The 15667-nt window shown below is 42.0% G+C and overlaps 1 protein-coding gene and 1 long non-coding RNA gene across 2 annotated transcripts; one reads left to right on the forward strand and one right to left on the reverse strand.

The window, feature by feature from the left end:
- Positions 1 to 2801: 2801 nt before the first annotated feature.
- LOC140561796 (uncharacterized) lies at positions 2802 to 3461 on the forward strand. Its single transcript, XR_011980094.1, has 4 exons — positions 2802 to 2861; positions 2951 to 3091; positions 3268 to 3284; positions 3398 to 3461. It is a non-coding gene; the product is annotated as an uncharacterized lncRNA (long non-coding RNA).
- Positions 3462 to 4755: 1294 nt separating this feature from the next.
- Positions 4756 to 12631, reverse strand: LOC140561797 (complement factor H-related protein 1-like). The gene is made up of 9 exons (XM_072687033.1): positions 12540 to 12631; positions 9528 to 9707; positions 8816 to 8995; positions 8556 to 8735; positions 6797 to 6847; positions 5891 to 6049; positions 5661 to 5801; positions 5483 to 5499; positions 4756 to 4865 (listed from the first exon to the last, which is right to left on the reverse strand). The coding sequence occupies exons 1-9, from the start codon at positions 12589 to 12591 to the stop codon at positions 4863 to 4865; spliced, it is 963 nt and encodes a 320-aa protein (XP_072543134.1). The 5' UTR covers positions 12592 to 12631; the 3' UTR covers positions 4756 to 4862.
- Between the last annotated feature and the right edge of the window lie 3036 nt (positions 12632 to 15667).

Genomic DNA, 15667 nt, shown 5'->3' on the forward strand with positions numbered 1-15667 from the left:
TCAGACAGAACTGTGTTGGACTACATTTGGTTTAGATTGAATTGTGTTGGGCTACAGTTGGTTCAGACTGAACTGTGTTGGGCTACAGTTGGTTCAGACTGAACTGTGTTGGGCTACATTTGGTTCAGACATAACTGTGTTGGGCTACAGTTGGTTCAGACTGAACTGTGTTGGGCTACAGTTGGTTAAGATTGAATTGTGTTGGGCTACAGTTGGTTCAGACTGAACTGTGTTGGGCTACAGTTGGTTCAGACTGAATTGTATTGGACTACAGTTGGTTCAGACTGAACTGTGTTGGGCTACAGTTGGTTCAGATTGAATTGTATTGGGCTACAGTTGGTTCAGACTGAACTATGTTGGGCTACAGTTGGTTCAGACAAAACTGTGTTGAGCTACAGTTGGTTCAGACTGAACTGTGTTGGGCTACAGTTGGTTCAGACTGAACTGTGTTGGGCTACAAGTGGGTTAGACAGAATTGTTTTGGGCTACAGTTGGTTCAGACTGAATTGTATTGGACTACAGTTGGTTTAGACTGAACTGTGTTGGGCTACAGTTGGTTCAGATTGAATTGTATTGGGCTACAGTTGGTTCAGACAGAATTGTGTTGGGCTACAGTTGGTTCAGATGGAATTGTGTTGGGCTACAGTTGGTTCAGACTGAACTGTGTTGGGCTACAGTTGGTTCAGATTGAATTGTGATGGGCTACAGTTGGTTCAGACTGAACTGTGTTGGGCTACAGTTGGTTCAGACTGAACTGTGTTGGGCTACAGTTGGTTCAGACTGAACTGTGTTGGGATACAGTTGGTTCAGATTGAATTGTGATGGGCTACAGTTGGTTCAGACTGAACTGTGTTGGGCTACAGTTGGTTCAGACTGAACTGTGTTGGGCTACAGTTGGTTCAGACTGAACTGTGTTGGGATACAGTTGGTTCAGATGGAATTGTGTTGGGCTACAGTTGGTTCAGACTGAATTGTATTGGACTACAGTTGGTTCAGTCTGAACTGTGTTGGGCTACAGTTGGTTCAGACTCAACTATGTTGGGCTGTGATAGGATTAAGATTGAATTGTATTGGACTACAGTTGGTTCAGACTGAATTGTGTTGGGCTACAGTTTGTTCAGACTGAATTGTATTGGACTACAGTTTGTTCAGACTGAATTGTGTTGGGCTACAGTTGGTTCAGACTGAACTGTGTTGGGCTACAGTTGGTTCAGACTGAACTGTGTTGGGCTACAGTTGGTCCGAACTGAACTATGTTGGGCTGCGATAGGATTAAGACTGAATTGTATTGGACTACAGTTGATTCAGACTGAACTGTGTTGGGCTACAGTTGATTCAGACTGAACTGTGTTGGGCTACAGTTGGTTTAGACGGAATTTTGTTGGGCTACAGTTGGTTCCGACTGAACTCTGTTGGGCTACAGTTGGTTCAGATGGAATTGTGTTGGGCTACAGTTGGTTCAGATTGAAAAGGCAAGACGAGCTCAATCAAGTATCAGAAAATCCTAGTACTAAACATCATGCCTTCTGTGAAGAAGCTGAAGCTTGGGCATCCTTGGACCTTCCAACAGAACAATGATCCCAAACATACCTGAAAGTCCAAGGTTTGGTTGGACCTAAACCCCATAGAAACTAAGGTTCCTCAGGAATGCCTTTTAGAAGCTGGTGTCTTGCTAGGCATCACATTTGCAGCAGGGTCTAACAGCAGAAGGGTGTCCTCCTGAGTACTAATGGCTGCAGTCATTATTAAAGGTGGTTTTTTGAGCTGAATGAGGGGAAAACACTTGTTTTATGAATTGTGTTGAGATATTTAAATTGCTCTTGTCTGATTGGTTAATTGCAAACTCCATATTTGCAAAAACCATATTTGGATAACCTTGATGCAACTGCGTCTATTTCTTACTTTCTTTTGCAGCAAGTTCTGATGCTACCCAAAAGCCACCGGATGTGGGTCCAGTAATTCCCCATGGTAATATTAATCACAAGGCATTTCTGCAGTTTTCATTTCCGTTAATGTTGCCATTACACCATATTCAGTACGTTGCTACTGTTGTGAGAGTGGAGAATTGTCCTTAAAAAAACAAAAAAAACAAACAAACACTGCCCCAGTTGGCTCGATTGCCACAGTGTTGATTTGGGTTCAGTCTTAGAATGACAGATTTAATTAATATTAATAATTTAATAATATCATTTACAATGTTTACTTAAGTAATTTTGTGATACAGGTTTACAGTTTTCAGACTGTTCTAGCAGTTTCACTACCATGACTTTTAGTTAAAAAAAAAGGTGAAAATTTTAATTTAGTTGAATTCTATTGTCATCATACTACTATACATAATATAGGCCTGTCCAGTACGGCCACTCAAGTCTCCGGTGCAGAGTAGGCAGGACATATAAAAGTGCAAAGAGACAAGACAGGATGTACAGACAATAATAAATAGAATAAATACAAAAATATTTGGATATAAATACATGCATGTGCAAATGCATGCATGAAAGCTGGTTAATTAAGGTCCAAACTAAGTTACTAAATTAACAGTGATATGAAATAAATATGTAATACTAAATTAGATTACACTTTTCTGAATGTTGTATGTCATGTCATATTATTCTAGTATTTAAAATTTACTGTAAAGCTTTCATCTCCACACCAATCCGGCGGTGCTGTGGTCTTCACTGAACACAACTGTCTTTTGTTTCCAGTCAAAAACTGTGATGAATACCCCACTATTGAACATGGAGACGTTTACACATCCGGTAAGGCGGCCTTAACAGTTCGGTGTGCTGCCCATTACAAACGCGTGGGACCAGAGCAAGTAATGTGTGTTAACGGACAGTGGTCAGACCTGCCTGTCTGTAAAGGTTGGTGAAATCAGGCCAGTTTAAGTGTGAATTTACTCAAAATCCAGCTAATTTGCAGATGATTTATTGATGTTCTTCTTGGTCTGCAGCTCCGTGTAAACTGGATCAGTCAAGATTTACATATGTTCAAAGGGAATACATGGAACACTCTGAAACTGAGGTTTTTTTTTGTAGTGGCATTCACAGAGTATCAGTCAAATGCGACGACGGAAGAGCGTACTATAAAGGATGTAAGTGTTTGGTCTGCGTCCCACCTGCACATTAACACTGGTTAATTATGAACTTGTCCATAATTGGTTCTGCAAACCTGTGAGCCGAATGTGTTTGGTCCGGTTAGAAGAAACGCAGTTTACATCAGCTTCAGTTTCCCACAAGCCTTCTCAGTGTTCCTTCTTTTTCTTTTCAGGCCAATGGAACGACTGGGTAAGTAAACACAGTGTATCAGTACAGGACTTTAAGTCTTCCAGTGGAGTTGCTCTGGGTGTGGGAGGCTAATGTGTATAAGTTGTATAATGAAGTGCCTTTTGTTTTGACAGTGAGATCTGTGTGTACGGCGTGGCTCACGGAGAAAAAAACAACCAAGCCTCATTCTACCTTTTCTCTCATTACAATGTGGAACCCGAATAAAGACGGTTCTTAAATAGAGAACGTTTGACTTGGGTACTCTTTTAAAGCTGTGGTGGATTTACTTGGTTTGCTGCTCAAAACAAGGACCTGGAATTTAAGACGGACAGAGCCGACAGCTCAAAGCTCAAAAAAATCACAGCTAACAAACAGGCATTTTTCATCCCAACCAAAGTCACATATTTCATTTTTATGCATCAAACAACAACTTAAATACTGAAGAAATGGGTTTTAAACCAGCCTGTAAAAAAATCACACCTTCATTACTGATAAAACCACACAAAACAGGTTGCACATCAAATAAACAAAATCATTCGTATGTAGGCTGTAAAATGGGCCTACGAAATCCACTGATGATGTAATTTACCTTAACACTCCAATAATTAATTATTATTTACTTTTCAGGTTCACCAGCACATATTTAGGGCTCTATCTTACACCCCACGCGAGGCACGTCCCAATGCCAACCCCGCCAACAGTCTATTTTCACGTCTCCCACCTGTGTCGTTTAAACAGCAGTGCTGCTTGCGAATGTATCTACGCCGATGGGCGCGGTGGTCTCGAAATGAGGTGTGTATAGGTCAATTTCTGGTATATTGATATACAGTATAAGTCTTGGAGCTCCACTGACCGAAAACAACCTAGGCAGACGTCAACAGTGCACTGAAATAGCAATCTGCCACAGTCAGACCTAGCACCTGGCTCCACATGAGTCCAAAGTCAACGGCTATGCCTCGACCGGTAAGAGGGGCCTACTTAATAATCAGTTATGGTGTTAATGTTATGACTGATCGGTGTATATATCCTGGTTTTGGGCTTAATTGAGTAAGCTGTGTCAGCTGTTCGTGAGAGTCACTGGGATGCAGTCAGATCCGGCTACCTGCGGTGTTCCTCAGGGTTAAGTAATTGGACCACTTTTATGAGACAGAAATACTCTAGTAAAGTACAGATACCTCTTAATCTACCTAAGTACAGTAACAAAGTACTGTCACTATTTATTTCTGTAAAATAGCCCATCAGAGCACAGCTTATTGGTTGTTGTTTTCTTTTTCACAAACTCTCTGTAAAAGGAAAATCTGTGTGTTTTATTCTGAGGTGAAATAACAGGGTGGTAAACAGGCTTGTTAAACACCATCCAAGCTTTTTTCATCCCAACCAAAGTCACATATTTAGTTTTTATGCATCAAACAACAACTTAAATACTGAAGAAATGGGTTTGTTAACCAGCATGACACACTCTTTGATAAAAAAAAAAAATACGCAGAAACACTGAGTTCTCTGATTTTATTCTGATAAAGAGAACATTACAATGAGAATGGTTCAAGCTTTGGAGTTTGAGGGACTTCCAGTCGCTCTGCAGCTGAATGGTGCGCCATGTCACTGTCAAAACGGGAAATACAGACTCATTGAAACACAAACAGCATCACAGTTTCATCAGGTTTTGCACATCTTATTGTAATTTAGCTAAATTATCCCAGAAAACACAGCTCCACAGCTCAATGCTGGGGGGCTTTATACCCGTCTAGCCAATGCCTGGCATTAGGCAGCATGCATCCAATGGGTTCATCATGTCTATCTGCTCCAGAGAGTCCTATTCTATTGGAATTACTTCCCTACAGGGACTAAACAAGCTGTGTGTGCATATGTCTGCATTTGCACATCTGTGTCAGGAATGAGTGCAACTTAAAGTAGGGGTGTCCACAAACACTGGGGTGGCCTGTATGTCTGGATGCTTTTACTTTCACTTTCATTTTGTTAGCCCTCTCCACCTCACTTCCTTCGTTTATTTGTTTCTACAGTTCTTCTGCTTCTTGCGCGAGATTTTGGACCTCCAAAAAACATTTTGGCCCAATCAGGCTCTCAATGTTGGTAATTAATATGCAAAAGCTCATAAACAATGCCAGTTTTTATTAGCTGTTACCCAAGACACATGTAAAATACTTTATTACTGGGGCGTACATGTTTATGAACCTGGTTCAGTGTGTTTATATACTTACCCAGTCGTTCCATTGGCCTGAAAAGAAAAAGAAGGAACACTGAGAAGGCTTGTGGGAAACTGAAGCTGATGTAAACTGCGTTTCTTCTAACCGGACCAAACACAAACACATATTATGGACAAGTTCATCATAATTAACCAGTGTTAATGTGCAGGTGGGACGCAGACCAAACACTTACATCCTTTATAGTACGCTCTTCCGTCGTCGCATTTGACTGATACTCTGTGAATGCCACTACAAAAAAATGACTCCGTTTCAGAGTGTTCCATGTATTCCCTTTGAACATATGTAAATCTTGACTGATCCAGTTTACACGGAGCTGCAGACCAAGAAGAACATCAATAAATCATCTGCAAATTAGCTGGATTTTGAGTAAATTCACACTTAAACTGGCCTGATTTCACCAACCTTTACAGACAGGCAGGTCTGACCACTGTCCGTTAACACACATTACTTGCTCTGGTCCCATGCGTTTGTAATGGGCAGCACACCGAACTGTTAAGGCCGCCTTACCGGATGTGTAAACGTCTCCATGTTCAATAGTGGGGTATTCATCACAGTTTTTGACTGGAAACAAAAGACAGTTGTGTTCAGTGAAGACCACAGCACCGCCGGATTGGTGTGGAGATTTACAGAAAACAAGTGTGACTCTGTGGACAAAAGTATTGGGACACCTGCTCATGTTCATATTTCTTTCATATTTCATTTTCTTCTTAAATCAAGGACATTAAAATGAGCTGATCCTGCTTTTGTTGGTGTAACTGTCTCTACTGTCCAGAGAAGAAAAAAACGTTCTAGATTTTGTGTAGAGCATTGCTGTGTGGATTTGATTGCATTCAGCTACAAGAGTGTTGGCGAGGTCAGGAGGTTGGATGATGATGATGATGATGATGATGATGATGATCACCAGCCCACCTCATCATCCACAACTACCCAACTCATCTCAAAAGTACTGGATGGAGCTCCACCACCATAATTCCAAAGTTGCTACTCCACAGCTATTCAATGCTGGGGGGCTTTATACCCCTCTATAGCCCACGCCTGGCATTAGGCAGCATGGTGCCAGTAGGGTCATAGGTTTATGACAGCTGTGTCAGTGATGGGTGCAACTTAGTACGTCCGTAAATAGTGTCCACAAACAATCTGTATAAAGAAACATATACTGTATATGCTGGAAGCAACTGGTAAAAGTGCAAATGTCATGCTTTTTGTTGTCAAGTACTGGTAAAACTGGTTGTTGGTACTGGTAATACTTTATATGCTTCTTCCTGGCTAACTGGAGAACTGTATGAGTGCATTGGTGGTGGGTATTACCATTGGCTATTACTGGACCAGTATTTGATGGGTTTCTGGGATCTTCTAGAACTGTAAAAAAAAGGAAAATGTAAAAGAGTTATTTAACGTTTACGTCACATCAGACGCTGCATTCAAATTAGGACAAACTGGTAGGATACTTCACATTCACCGAGAACATGAATATGGGCTATTCTAGAATTTGGGGTACATTTCGCTTCTCCCAGGTAAACCCTTTGTTATTTTTCAAAAAATACATAAACAATTGAATAAAAATACTAATGACATTAAATTTCCACTATTAATAATGCTTGATATTTATTTTAGGCACAATTTATACGCCAAATATGAAGTAAATGACTCCCAGCCCACAAATTATTGACCTTGTTTTCCCCTCCTGATTTATACGCTGATGCAGGTAGCCAGTGCGCTCGGAGGAAAGCGTAGCTCCCCGTAGATCCGATACAACAGCTAACAGATGCCTGTGCTGACCAACATCATGCTAGGAGTGATGTGGGGAGGAAGTGCCATCAACCCACCCCTGAGATTTTATAGACTAAAGCAAGTCCCACCATCACAGAGATGGGTAAATTGGTGACAGTCTAAATCCAGTGTACATTAGCAACATTAGCCTAGCATGTCCTGTTGTAAACAAAAAGGAGCCCACATCAGACACCAAACATGTGACTTCTCTACTTACATGACATAATTTTACACAGTTTCCAGATTACCCAAACATTAGCCACAAGCATGGGGTGGTAAAGACTAACCAATGCTTCCTTCCATACACAGAAGTCCAGTTACTGCATGTTGAGGACCACCATGAAAGACCACAGGGACCCATCTTACTGAGCAGCATTTAACTAAATACTATAATATCATCTATGTATTAGAACGTCTCTAAATGGAATTCTCAAGGTCTTGACACATGTAAAAGCCACAGGCTTAGATAAGTCATTAGTTAGCCACTCAGTTAAACTACTCCAAAGTCTTCCTTTAGCTTTTAGGATCCATCCTGTTGCTACAACATGATTCAAACCCCTGACGCTGGCCAGCCAATGGAGAAAAGCTACGTTTAGTGGAACGTTTAGTACCAAGAGACCTTCCAGCTTCAAGTATGGCTCAGCTCGACCCACCATCGTCTAAGATCCGTGGAAGATGAGCGTCCAGGCTTTTTACTGTCCTGGCACCGATGGAACGAACTTTCCCTGGGTGTCCGAACAGCAGTGCCGTTCGACTGAAGACCCTCCTCCTCCAAGAGTGTAGTGTAGAGTATTGTGGTTTACAGAGGGATCTTCTGGATCCTAGTCTTTACAAACTAGCTAAGGCTACTTTCTGAGTAACAGTGAAGCACTTCTGTAAGTCACTCTGGAGAAGAGAGCGTCTGCCAAATGCCTTCAAGGTAAATGTAAATGTACCACCAGCAGCCAAAAGAGAACAGATAAAGGTAAACAGTAGGTACGTTCCAGCAGGTTCCACTGGAAGACCACCCCTCAGGCCCTGCTCACACTTGCAAGTGGTTACTAATCATATCCACAAAGGGCTGGTGTGGGTAAAGGGTGAAGGGTGGTTTCACTGCCCTCCTATTGGGTTGGAGTGAAATTGTGAAATCCTGCAGTCCTGCAGGTTCTGTGTGGTTGGTATTCCCATGGTGGACAGTGAGATCTCAGTTTGCAATACAGGGCTATGCCTTGAAAGGCCTTTAGCATTCACTAGAGAGTCCGCTAGATAGTGACCCTAGTTTATCCATACTGGATTGGATGGAGTTAGGCCGTCTTACCGCAGGTTGGTGCAGGGGTCCATTGTCCATTCTTGCATGTGCTGTTGTTGTCTCCGACCAGCTCATACCCCTTCTTGCAAATGTATTCAACCTGTTCACTGGGTTCAAAAGTGTCCCGGTATGGTTGTGTGATCAACGCATTTAAAACCCGGACAGGAGCATGACACGCAAACCTGAGTCCTGCAACACAAATGAAACAGTGTCCAGAGCTGGGACACTATGGACAACCACAGAGACACGACGCGGAGCGCTCTACTCACGTGTACAGCCCGACAGCCTGCTCCACACTCCGTTTTCACATGTTGCCTCCAGAGAATCGTGGCCCTCAGCCTTAAAGCCTTTTTCACATTTGAAGGTAACTGTGCTGTTATCAGGATACGACACTCTTGGTAGCACTGGTTTGGCGTTTTTGACAACCGGGGCAATACAGTCAGTTATAGCTGAAACGACAAAGAAAGAGCGTGAGAGTGTTCATGGATTTGCCATCCATGCAGATACGTTATTTGTCCAAAGGTATCTAGACACCTCCAAGAAGCCTCCAAGGCTTCTACTGAAATAAAGAGTTTTAAGTAAGGTGTGTTACCATCCTCCTTTGCCTCTACTCTCCTGCAAAGCCTTTGCACCACTGTCCGAAGGATTTGATTATACAACTGAACTGGGTTAGCTGAACGATTAGCTCTGTCCCTCCCACTCATCCCAAAGCTATTGGATGGAGCTCATCCTTCATTACTCACTAACAATGCTCCCAAATCTAGTAGAAAGACTTCCCTGGATGGTAGAGACAGTATCATCAGCCCATGATGAAGTATCACCTCTGATGGCGCCTAGTATCACACCAGAGGTGCCCAAACTTTTGCATAAAACTGTATATGCCAAGAATATACCAGGAGTAAGTGCCTGTGATCAGTGAAAACAACGTACTAGTCATCAGTTTACCCTAGAAAAGGTATCATGAGCTGAAAGCGAACTTACCAACACAGTGAGGGGTGTGGGACCACATGCCATTGTGACATTTTAACTCCCCCCACCATGTTTGTAGAGCAGGTTTCTGTCCAGGATTGCAGCCATACAACACTTTAGTGCCGTGTGAGTAGTACTCCTGCTGAGGGACTAGAAAGCCTTGGCTGATCTTTGGGCTCGGGCAGGACTTTTCTGCAGGAAAGACACAAAATTTAGACAAGTGTGTAAGTGCGTTGATCTCAGGGATAGGGGGTTGGTATTGGTCCGGCCTATCCATGTTGGTTAGTATAGTTTTTTTATATATGTATATTTCATATACCTTTTTCTCTTCAATTTGGAAGGCCAATTACCCAACCTGACCCCCCCCTCCCCCCGACGATGTCCCTATCACCAGTGAAGGCGGACTAGCACACGCCCCCTCAAAATGCATGCGAAGTCAAGCCTCACATTTTTTAAATGTTTATAAATATAAAAGCAGTATTCATTTATCACTTGTCAAACGTCGCAGCATGACTGGGGTTCAAACAGCATTCCTCTGATAATAGTGACAGCGTCTTGGTCTGCTAGACCACCCGGGCCCTGTTTAGAATAATTTTATATTAATATTTATGTTAATGTGATGTTTTAACCAATATTAATTTGTCATTTAAGGCAACACAAGCTGTTACATTTAATCTTTTAAAGGATACGATATGATGAATCACTTTGACGATGAATTGTGATGTTACAAATCAATAAGTGTACAAATGTATATATACCATTTATACATAAAGCAAGGAGTCATCATTTGTGCCAGTTTGAAGTTCTTGGCATATTGTGAATCTATTCTATATATTGTATCTGAATTTAATGATGAACTGACCAATAGAAATGCTCAACAAATTGCTTGGATTAAAGTCTTTTTACATTGATGTTCCTTGTCCTGTAAAGTTGACATTTTGGAGATTGGATAAGGCTTTTGCATGACGCTGACGGTCATATAGATGTAAGAGCTCTGTCCGCACCGCCGGTCACCAGCAGGGGGCCAAAGCTGTGTAGTAAGAAAGCAGCTGAGAGCAGCTCTGAGAACTACATTTCCCAGAAGCCCCAGCGCTGATTACTGCTGATCAGACACACCTGATGGGCTCTGCATAAAAGCTGTCCCAAAGAGCGGCTCGGTGCTGCACCTTTGTAGAGGGGCAGCCGGTACACAAGACAAGACAAGACAAGACAAGACAAGACAAGACAAGACAAGACAAGACAAGACAAGACAAGACAAGACAAGACAAGACAAGACAAGACAAGACAAGACAAGACAAGACAAGACAAGACAAGACAAGACAGCCCTAATTTAGGAGCTGCAATAGGTTTTAAGGTGTGAGCTCAACTCGACCTTAACTTTATTAATTTCTATAAACCAGAATTTCAGTTGCCAGTTGCTTATTCTCAGCCCCCAGACTGAGGGAGGTCTTTTGTTGAGCTCTGTTTGTAGTTTATTGTCTATCTTTGTTTTTGAAGACGCCAGTACACCAAGCATAACACACCACATCTGTCTTACCCCCTGTTCACCTTACTAATTTGTTTCTCCTATTCAAAACAAACAAATAAATAACCCAGGAGCTCTGCTCTTAGGTCTCCCACCCCCTGTCCTGTAACAGTGGCTTAGTGTTTTGTGAATGAGCCATTTGATTGGTTTAAACATGGTTACTTTAACCCAGCAGTGACTGTTCTACCTTCAATAAATATTAATTTTATTTATTTTTCTGTTATTCTGGAATTGAATGTTAAAGAACAGGAAGTTTAACCCTGTTGAAGTGGTGTGGTGACTTTCTACTCCAAGGCCCCAAATCTCTGGTTTCTCAGAATGGTTGGTTCTGCACTGCACCAGTAGTGATCCTCACTCTGTGTATTTTGGGGTGGCCAATGCACCTTTTTAGGAGATCAATTGTCCCAACAATGGTTGGTGGATGGTAGAGCATAGTGAGCAACACCTTTGCCCTCCACTCAGCTGGGTTTGAACCCCTGCCCAGGCAGCATGTTATCCAAATAGAGTCCGAAAGAGGCCTTGGGCAAGACTCCTAACTCTACATTCTTAGATGTGACAAATGTGGTGGTAATGTATTAAACCCAAATGTTTCAGTCCACCAAAAACGCCTCAGCAGTTACAAGAATCGATGCCTGCAGCACCGTTTAAGGTGGACTGGAAAATTCACTCTGCCTACCAGTCGCATTGCCAAAAGGGCGGCGCCAGCACTTCTGAAACTGTATGCTTCCTCCAAACACAGCAAGTTAGCAAGTCATTATGCGAGTTGCGTAAAGCAAAAGCACAAACACAGCCACTCCTGGCTCGACCGGATCAGGTTGAGAAAACAACATATTTTTGCGAATTAAATGTTATTAGAACTAGGGGAGGTCAAAATAATGACCTGAACCTCTACAAACCTCCTCAAACATAGTCTGTCAATCTCAACCCAGGCATACATTCTTGGTTGTCTTGCTGGATTCGTTTTAAAATTAATTTCATAATTAAACAAATCAAAAAGCACATCAAATAAAAAGTTAAATAAAATGAATGAGGTTGAATTTAATGGTGCAATCATTTGTGCGTAAGATGCCATGGGTCTCCGTAAGATGCCATGGGTACTACCTTTAGCCATAGCACTGAGTGCAATGAGGGGGCGGCAAATAAAGATTTGCTTGGGGTGCCAAGTAGGCGAGGATAATTGTAAAATATATAGAATTGTTGGAATTGGTGTTGCAGAAAGACCTTGTATCTCCATTTTGTTTGTTTTTAAATGACATGAGACCAGACTTACAGAAATGCTCCAAAATGACTTTTCAGTTTTGTAGAAATGTAATAAACCAAAATTTCCATCTATTATACTTTGCATATTCCCACCTCATCCCACCACAGGTGTCAGAAAAGGGTGAACAGACCTACGAAAATGATGCAAAATACTGACTGATGAGCAATTAATTTACCTAAAACGGGACAAACTTCAAACATTTCTCCAACAGGTTCCAGACTCGTTCAAAATAGCTTACCTGTACTGACTTGGCCCAACCAAAGACACAGAGCAAGAAGAATAATCCTCATTTTGTTCAGGTTGGTCTCCACCTCAGAGCGCAGTGTTGGCCTTCTGGTAAAAGGGGAACGAATGACTTTTAAAAACAAGCTGCTTTGTAAATAAGCAGCGTTAATAATTTACCTCTTGACTTGCTTTACCAGAAACCATGGGTTTTCGTCACTGCGGATTTCGTAATTGCAAATGCTGACCTCAGGCCTCAGTTGCTCAAGAGTGGCCGACTACTCATGAAGGTCTGATGCACTTTACAGAAAGTCTCTTTATATTGTATGGGTGTGAATTTCATTTATTTCTGGAATGATGTGAAAGATCTTTGGATAAACTTTAGAATCATGGATCTGGTTCCAGACAGCAGGTGATCAGTCGGGTCTTGAAGGTGCTGAAGCAGACAAAATGGACAAGCGTAAGAATCTGAGGCACTTTAACAAGAGCCAAACTGTGATGTTCTAGACAATGACTGAATCAGAACATCTCCAGAACATCAGCAAGCAGGTCTTGTTGTGTGTTCCCAGTAGGCAGTGCTCAGTACCTACCAGAAGTGCATGGAAGGTGGACAACTGGTGAAGTTTTGTCAATAAGAGCTTCTTGATCATTTGCACATCATTTGAGACCTACAGTGTCTCATCTGCTCACAGTGGAAGGAAAGTGAATGCTTTCAAATAGGTGTTTGTTGAAGCCCTGTTGAACACCTGAACTCCTATGGGAAAAGTTGGACTGATGAAGCTCCATTTAACTCTTTGGGATGCTAAAGTCCCGCTGTGTTTGAGTAGTGAAGCCCTATAGAATCTCTTTGGGATGAGTTGGAGTAATGAAGCCTCATTGAACCTCTTTGTGATCAGTCAGCATGATTAAGCTCCATTGAACTTCTTTAGGATCAGTTGAAGTGATGAAGCTTCATTGAACTCTTTGGAAAGAAGCTTTACTGAACTTATTTGGGATTATTTGTAATGACACAACTCCACTGAAATCCTTTGGGATTAGTTGGGGTGATGACCACCATTTTATCCTATTTGAGATGAGTTGAGGATGAGTTGGAGTAATGAAGCCCCATTGAACCCCATTGGAATTATTTGGAGTGATTGAAGCTCCAATTAAAATATTTGGGATGAGTTGGAGTAATAAAGCCCAATTAAACCCCTTTGTGATCAGTTGGCATGATGAAGCTTCACTGAATTCCTTTGGGATTAGTTGGAGTGATCACTCCATTTCACTCTTTGGGATGCTGAAGTCCTGCTGAGTTTGAGGAGTGAAGCCCTATAGAATCTCTTTGGGATTAGTTGGGGTGATGAGGCTCCATTGATCTTATTTGAGATGAGTTGAGGATGAGTTGGCGTAATGAAGCTTTACTGAACTCCTGTGGGATAAGGTGGAGTGATTACTCTCAACTAAATCCCTCTGGGATGAGTTGGAGTGATGAAGCCCCATTGAACCTCTTTGGGATTATTTGGAGCAATTCGAAGCTCCAATGAAAAATATTTGGGATGAGTTGGAGTGATAACTCCATTTAACCCTTTGGGATGCTGAAGTCCCGCTGCGTTTGAGTTGTGAAGCCCTATAGAATCTCTTTGGGATTAGTTGGGGTGATGAAGCTCCATTGATCCTATTTGAGATGAGTAGAAGATAAGGTGGAGTAATGAAGCCCCATTGAACCCCTTTGGGATTATTTGGAGTGATTTGAAGCTCCAATGAAAATATCTGGGATGAGCTGGAGTGATGAAGCCCTTATTGAACCTCTTTGTGATCAGTTGGCATGATGAAGCTTCATTGAACTCCTATGGGATCAGTTTGAGTGATGACTCCATTTAACTCTTTGGGATGCTGAAGACCTGCTGCATTTGAGTAGGGAAGCCCTGTAGAATCTCTTTGGGATGAGCTGGAGTGATGAAACTCCATTGAACACCTTTGGGGTGATGAAGAAGCTTTACTGAACTTATTTGGGATTATTTGTAATGACACAACTCCACTGAAATCCTTTGGGATTAGTTGGGGTGATGAAGCTCCATTAATCCTATTTGAGATGAGTTGAGGATGAGTTTGAGTAATGAAGCTCTATTGAACTCCTGTGGGATAAGGTGGAGTAAGTATGCTCAACTGAACCTGTTTCGGATGAGTTGAAGTAATGAGGCCCTGTTGAACCTCTTTGTGATCAGTTGGCATGATGAAGCTTCATTGAACTCTTTGGGATTATTTGTAATGACACAACTCCACTGAAATCCTTTGGGATTATTTGGGGTGATGAAGCTCCATTGATCCTTTTTGAGATGAGTTAAGGATGAGTTGGAGTAAGGAAGCCCCATTGAACCCCTTTGGGATTATTTGGAGTGATTGACGTTCCAATGAAAATATTTGGGATGAGATGGAGTAATAAAGCCCAATTAAACCCCTTTGTGATCAGTTGGCATGATGAAGCTTCATTGAATTCCTTTGGGATCAGTTGGAGTGATCACTCCATTTCACTCTTTGGGATGCTGAAGTCCTGCTGAGTTTGAGGAGTGAAGCCCTATAGAATCTCTTTGGGATTAGTTGGGATGATGAGGCTCCATTGATCCTATTTGAGATGAGTTGAGGATGAGTTGGAGTAATGAAGCTTTACTGAACTCCTGTGGGATAAGGTGGAGTGATGAAGCCTCATTGAACCTCTTTGTGATCAGTTCACGTGATAACCCCATTTGACTCTTTGGGATGCTGAAGTCCTGCTGCGTAGGGAAGCCCTGTAGAATCTCTTTGGGATGAGCTGAAGTGATGAAACTCCATTGAACACCTTTAGGGTGATGAAGAAGCTTTACTGAACTTATTTGGGATTATTTGTAATGACACAACTCCACTAAAATCCTCTGGGATTAGTTGGAGTGATGAAGCTCTATTGGACTCCTGTGGGATAAGGAGGAGCAAGTGAAGCTCCATTGAACCCCTCTGGGATGAGTTGGAGTGCTGGATCCTGTTTAAAACCTTGATTTCAGAATGAATTATTAATTATATTCCAAAATAAATGAACATCACCACTGCCTACAAGTAATCAAATCTCAAGATGGGCAGCAAACGAACAACAAAGTGCAGTGAACAGATAATGAACAAGTCATCTCCAGG

This window comes from Salminus brasiliensis, chromosome 9, assembly GCF_030463535.1.
Source record: "Salminus brasiliensis chromosome 9, fSalBra1.hap2, whole genome shotgun sequence".
Lineage (NCBI taxonomy): Eukaryota > Metazoa > Chordata > Actinopteri > Characiformes > Bryconidae > Salminus > Salminus brasiliensis.

Bases quoted from the DNA above. Each gene is read 5' to 3' on its own strand.
- LOC140561797 (XM_072687033.1), bottom strand. From the start codon at position 12,591: ATGAGGATTATTCTTCTTGCTCTGTGTCTTTGGTTGGGCCAAGTCAGT. The intron at 8,736-8,815 runs GTGAGTAGAGCG...TTTGTGTTGCAG, and splicing joins CAGGCTGTCGGGCTGTACAC to GACTCAGGTTTGCGTGTCAT. The intron at 6,050-6,796 runs GTAATACCCACC...TTTTGTTTCCAG, and splicing joins TGGTCCAGTAATAGCCAATG to TCAAAAACTGTGATGAATAC.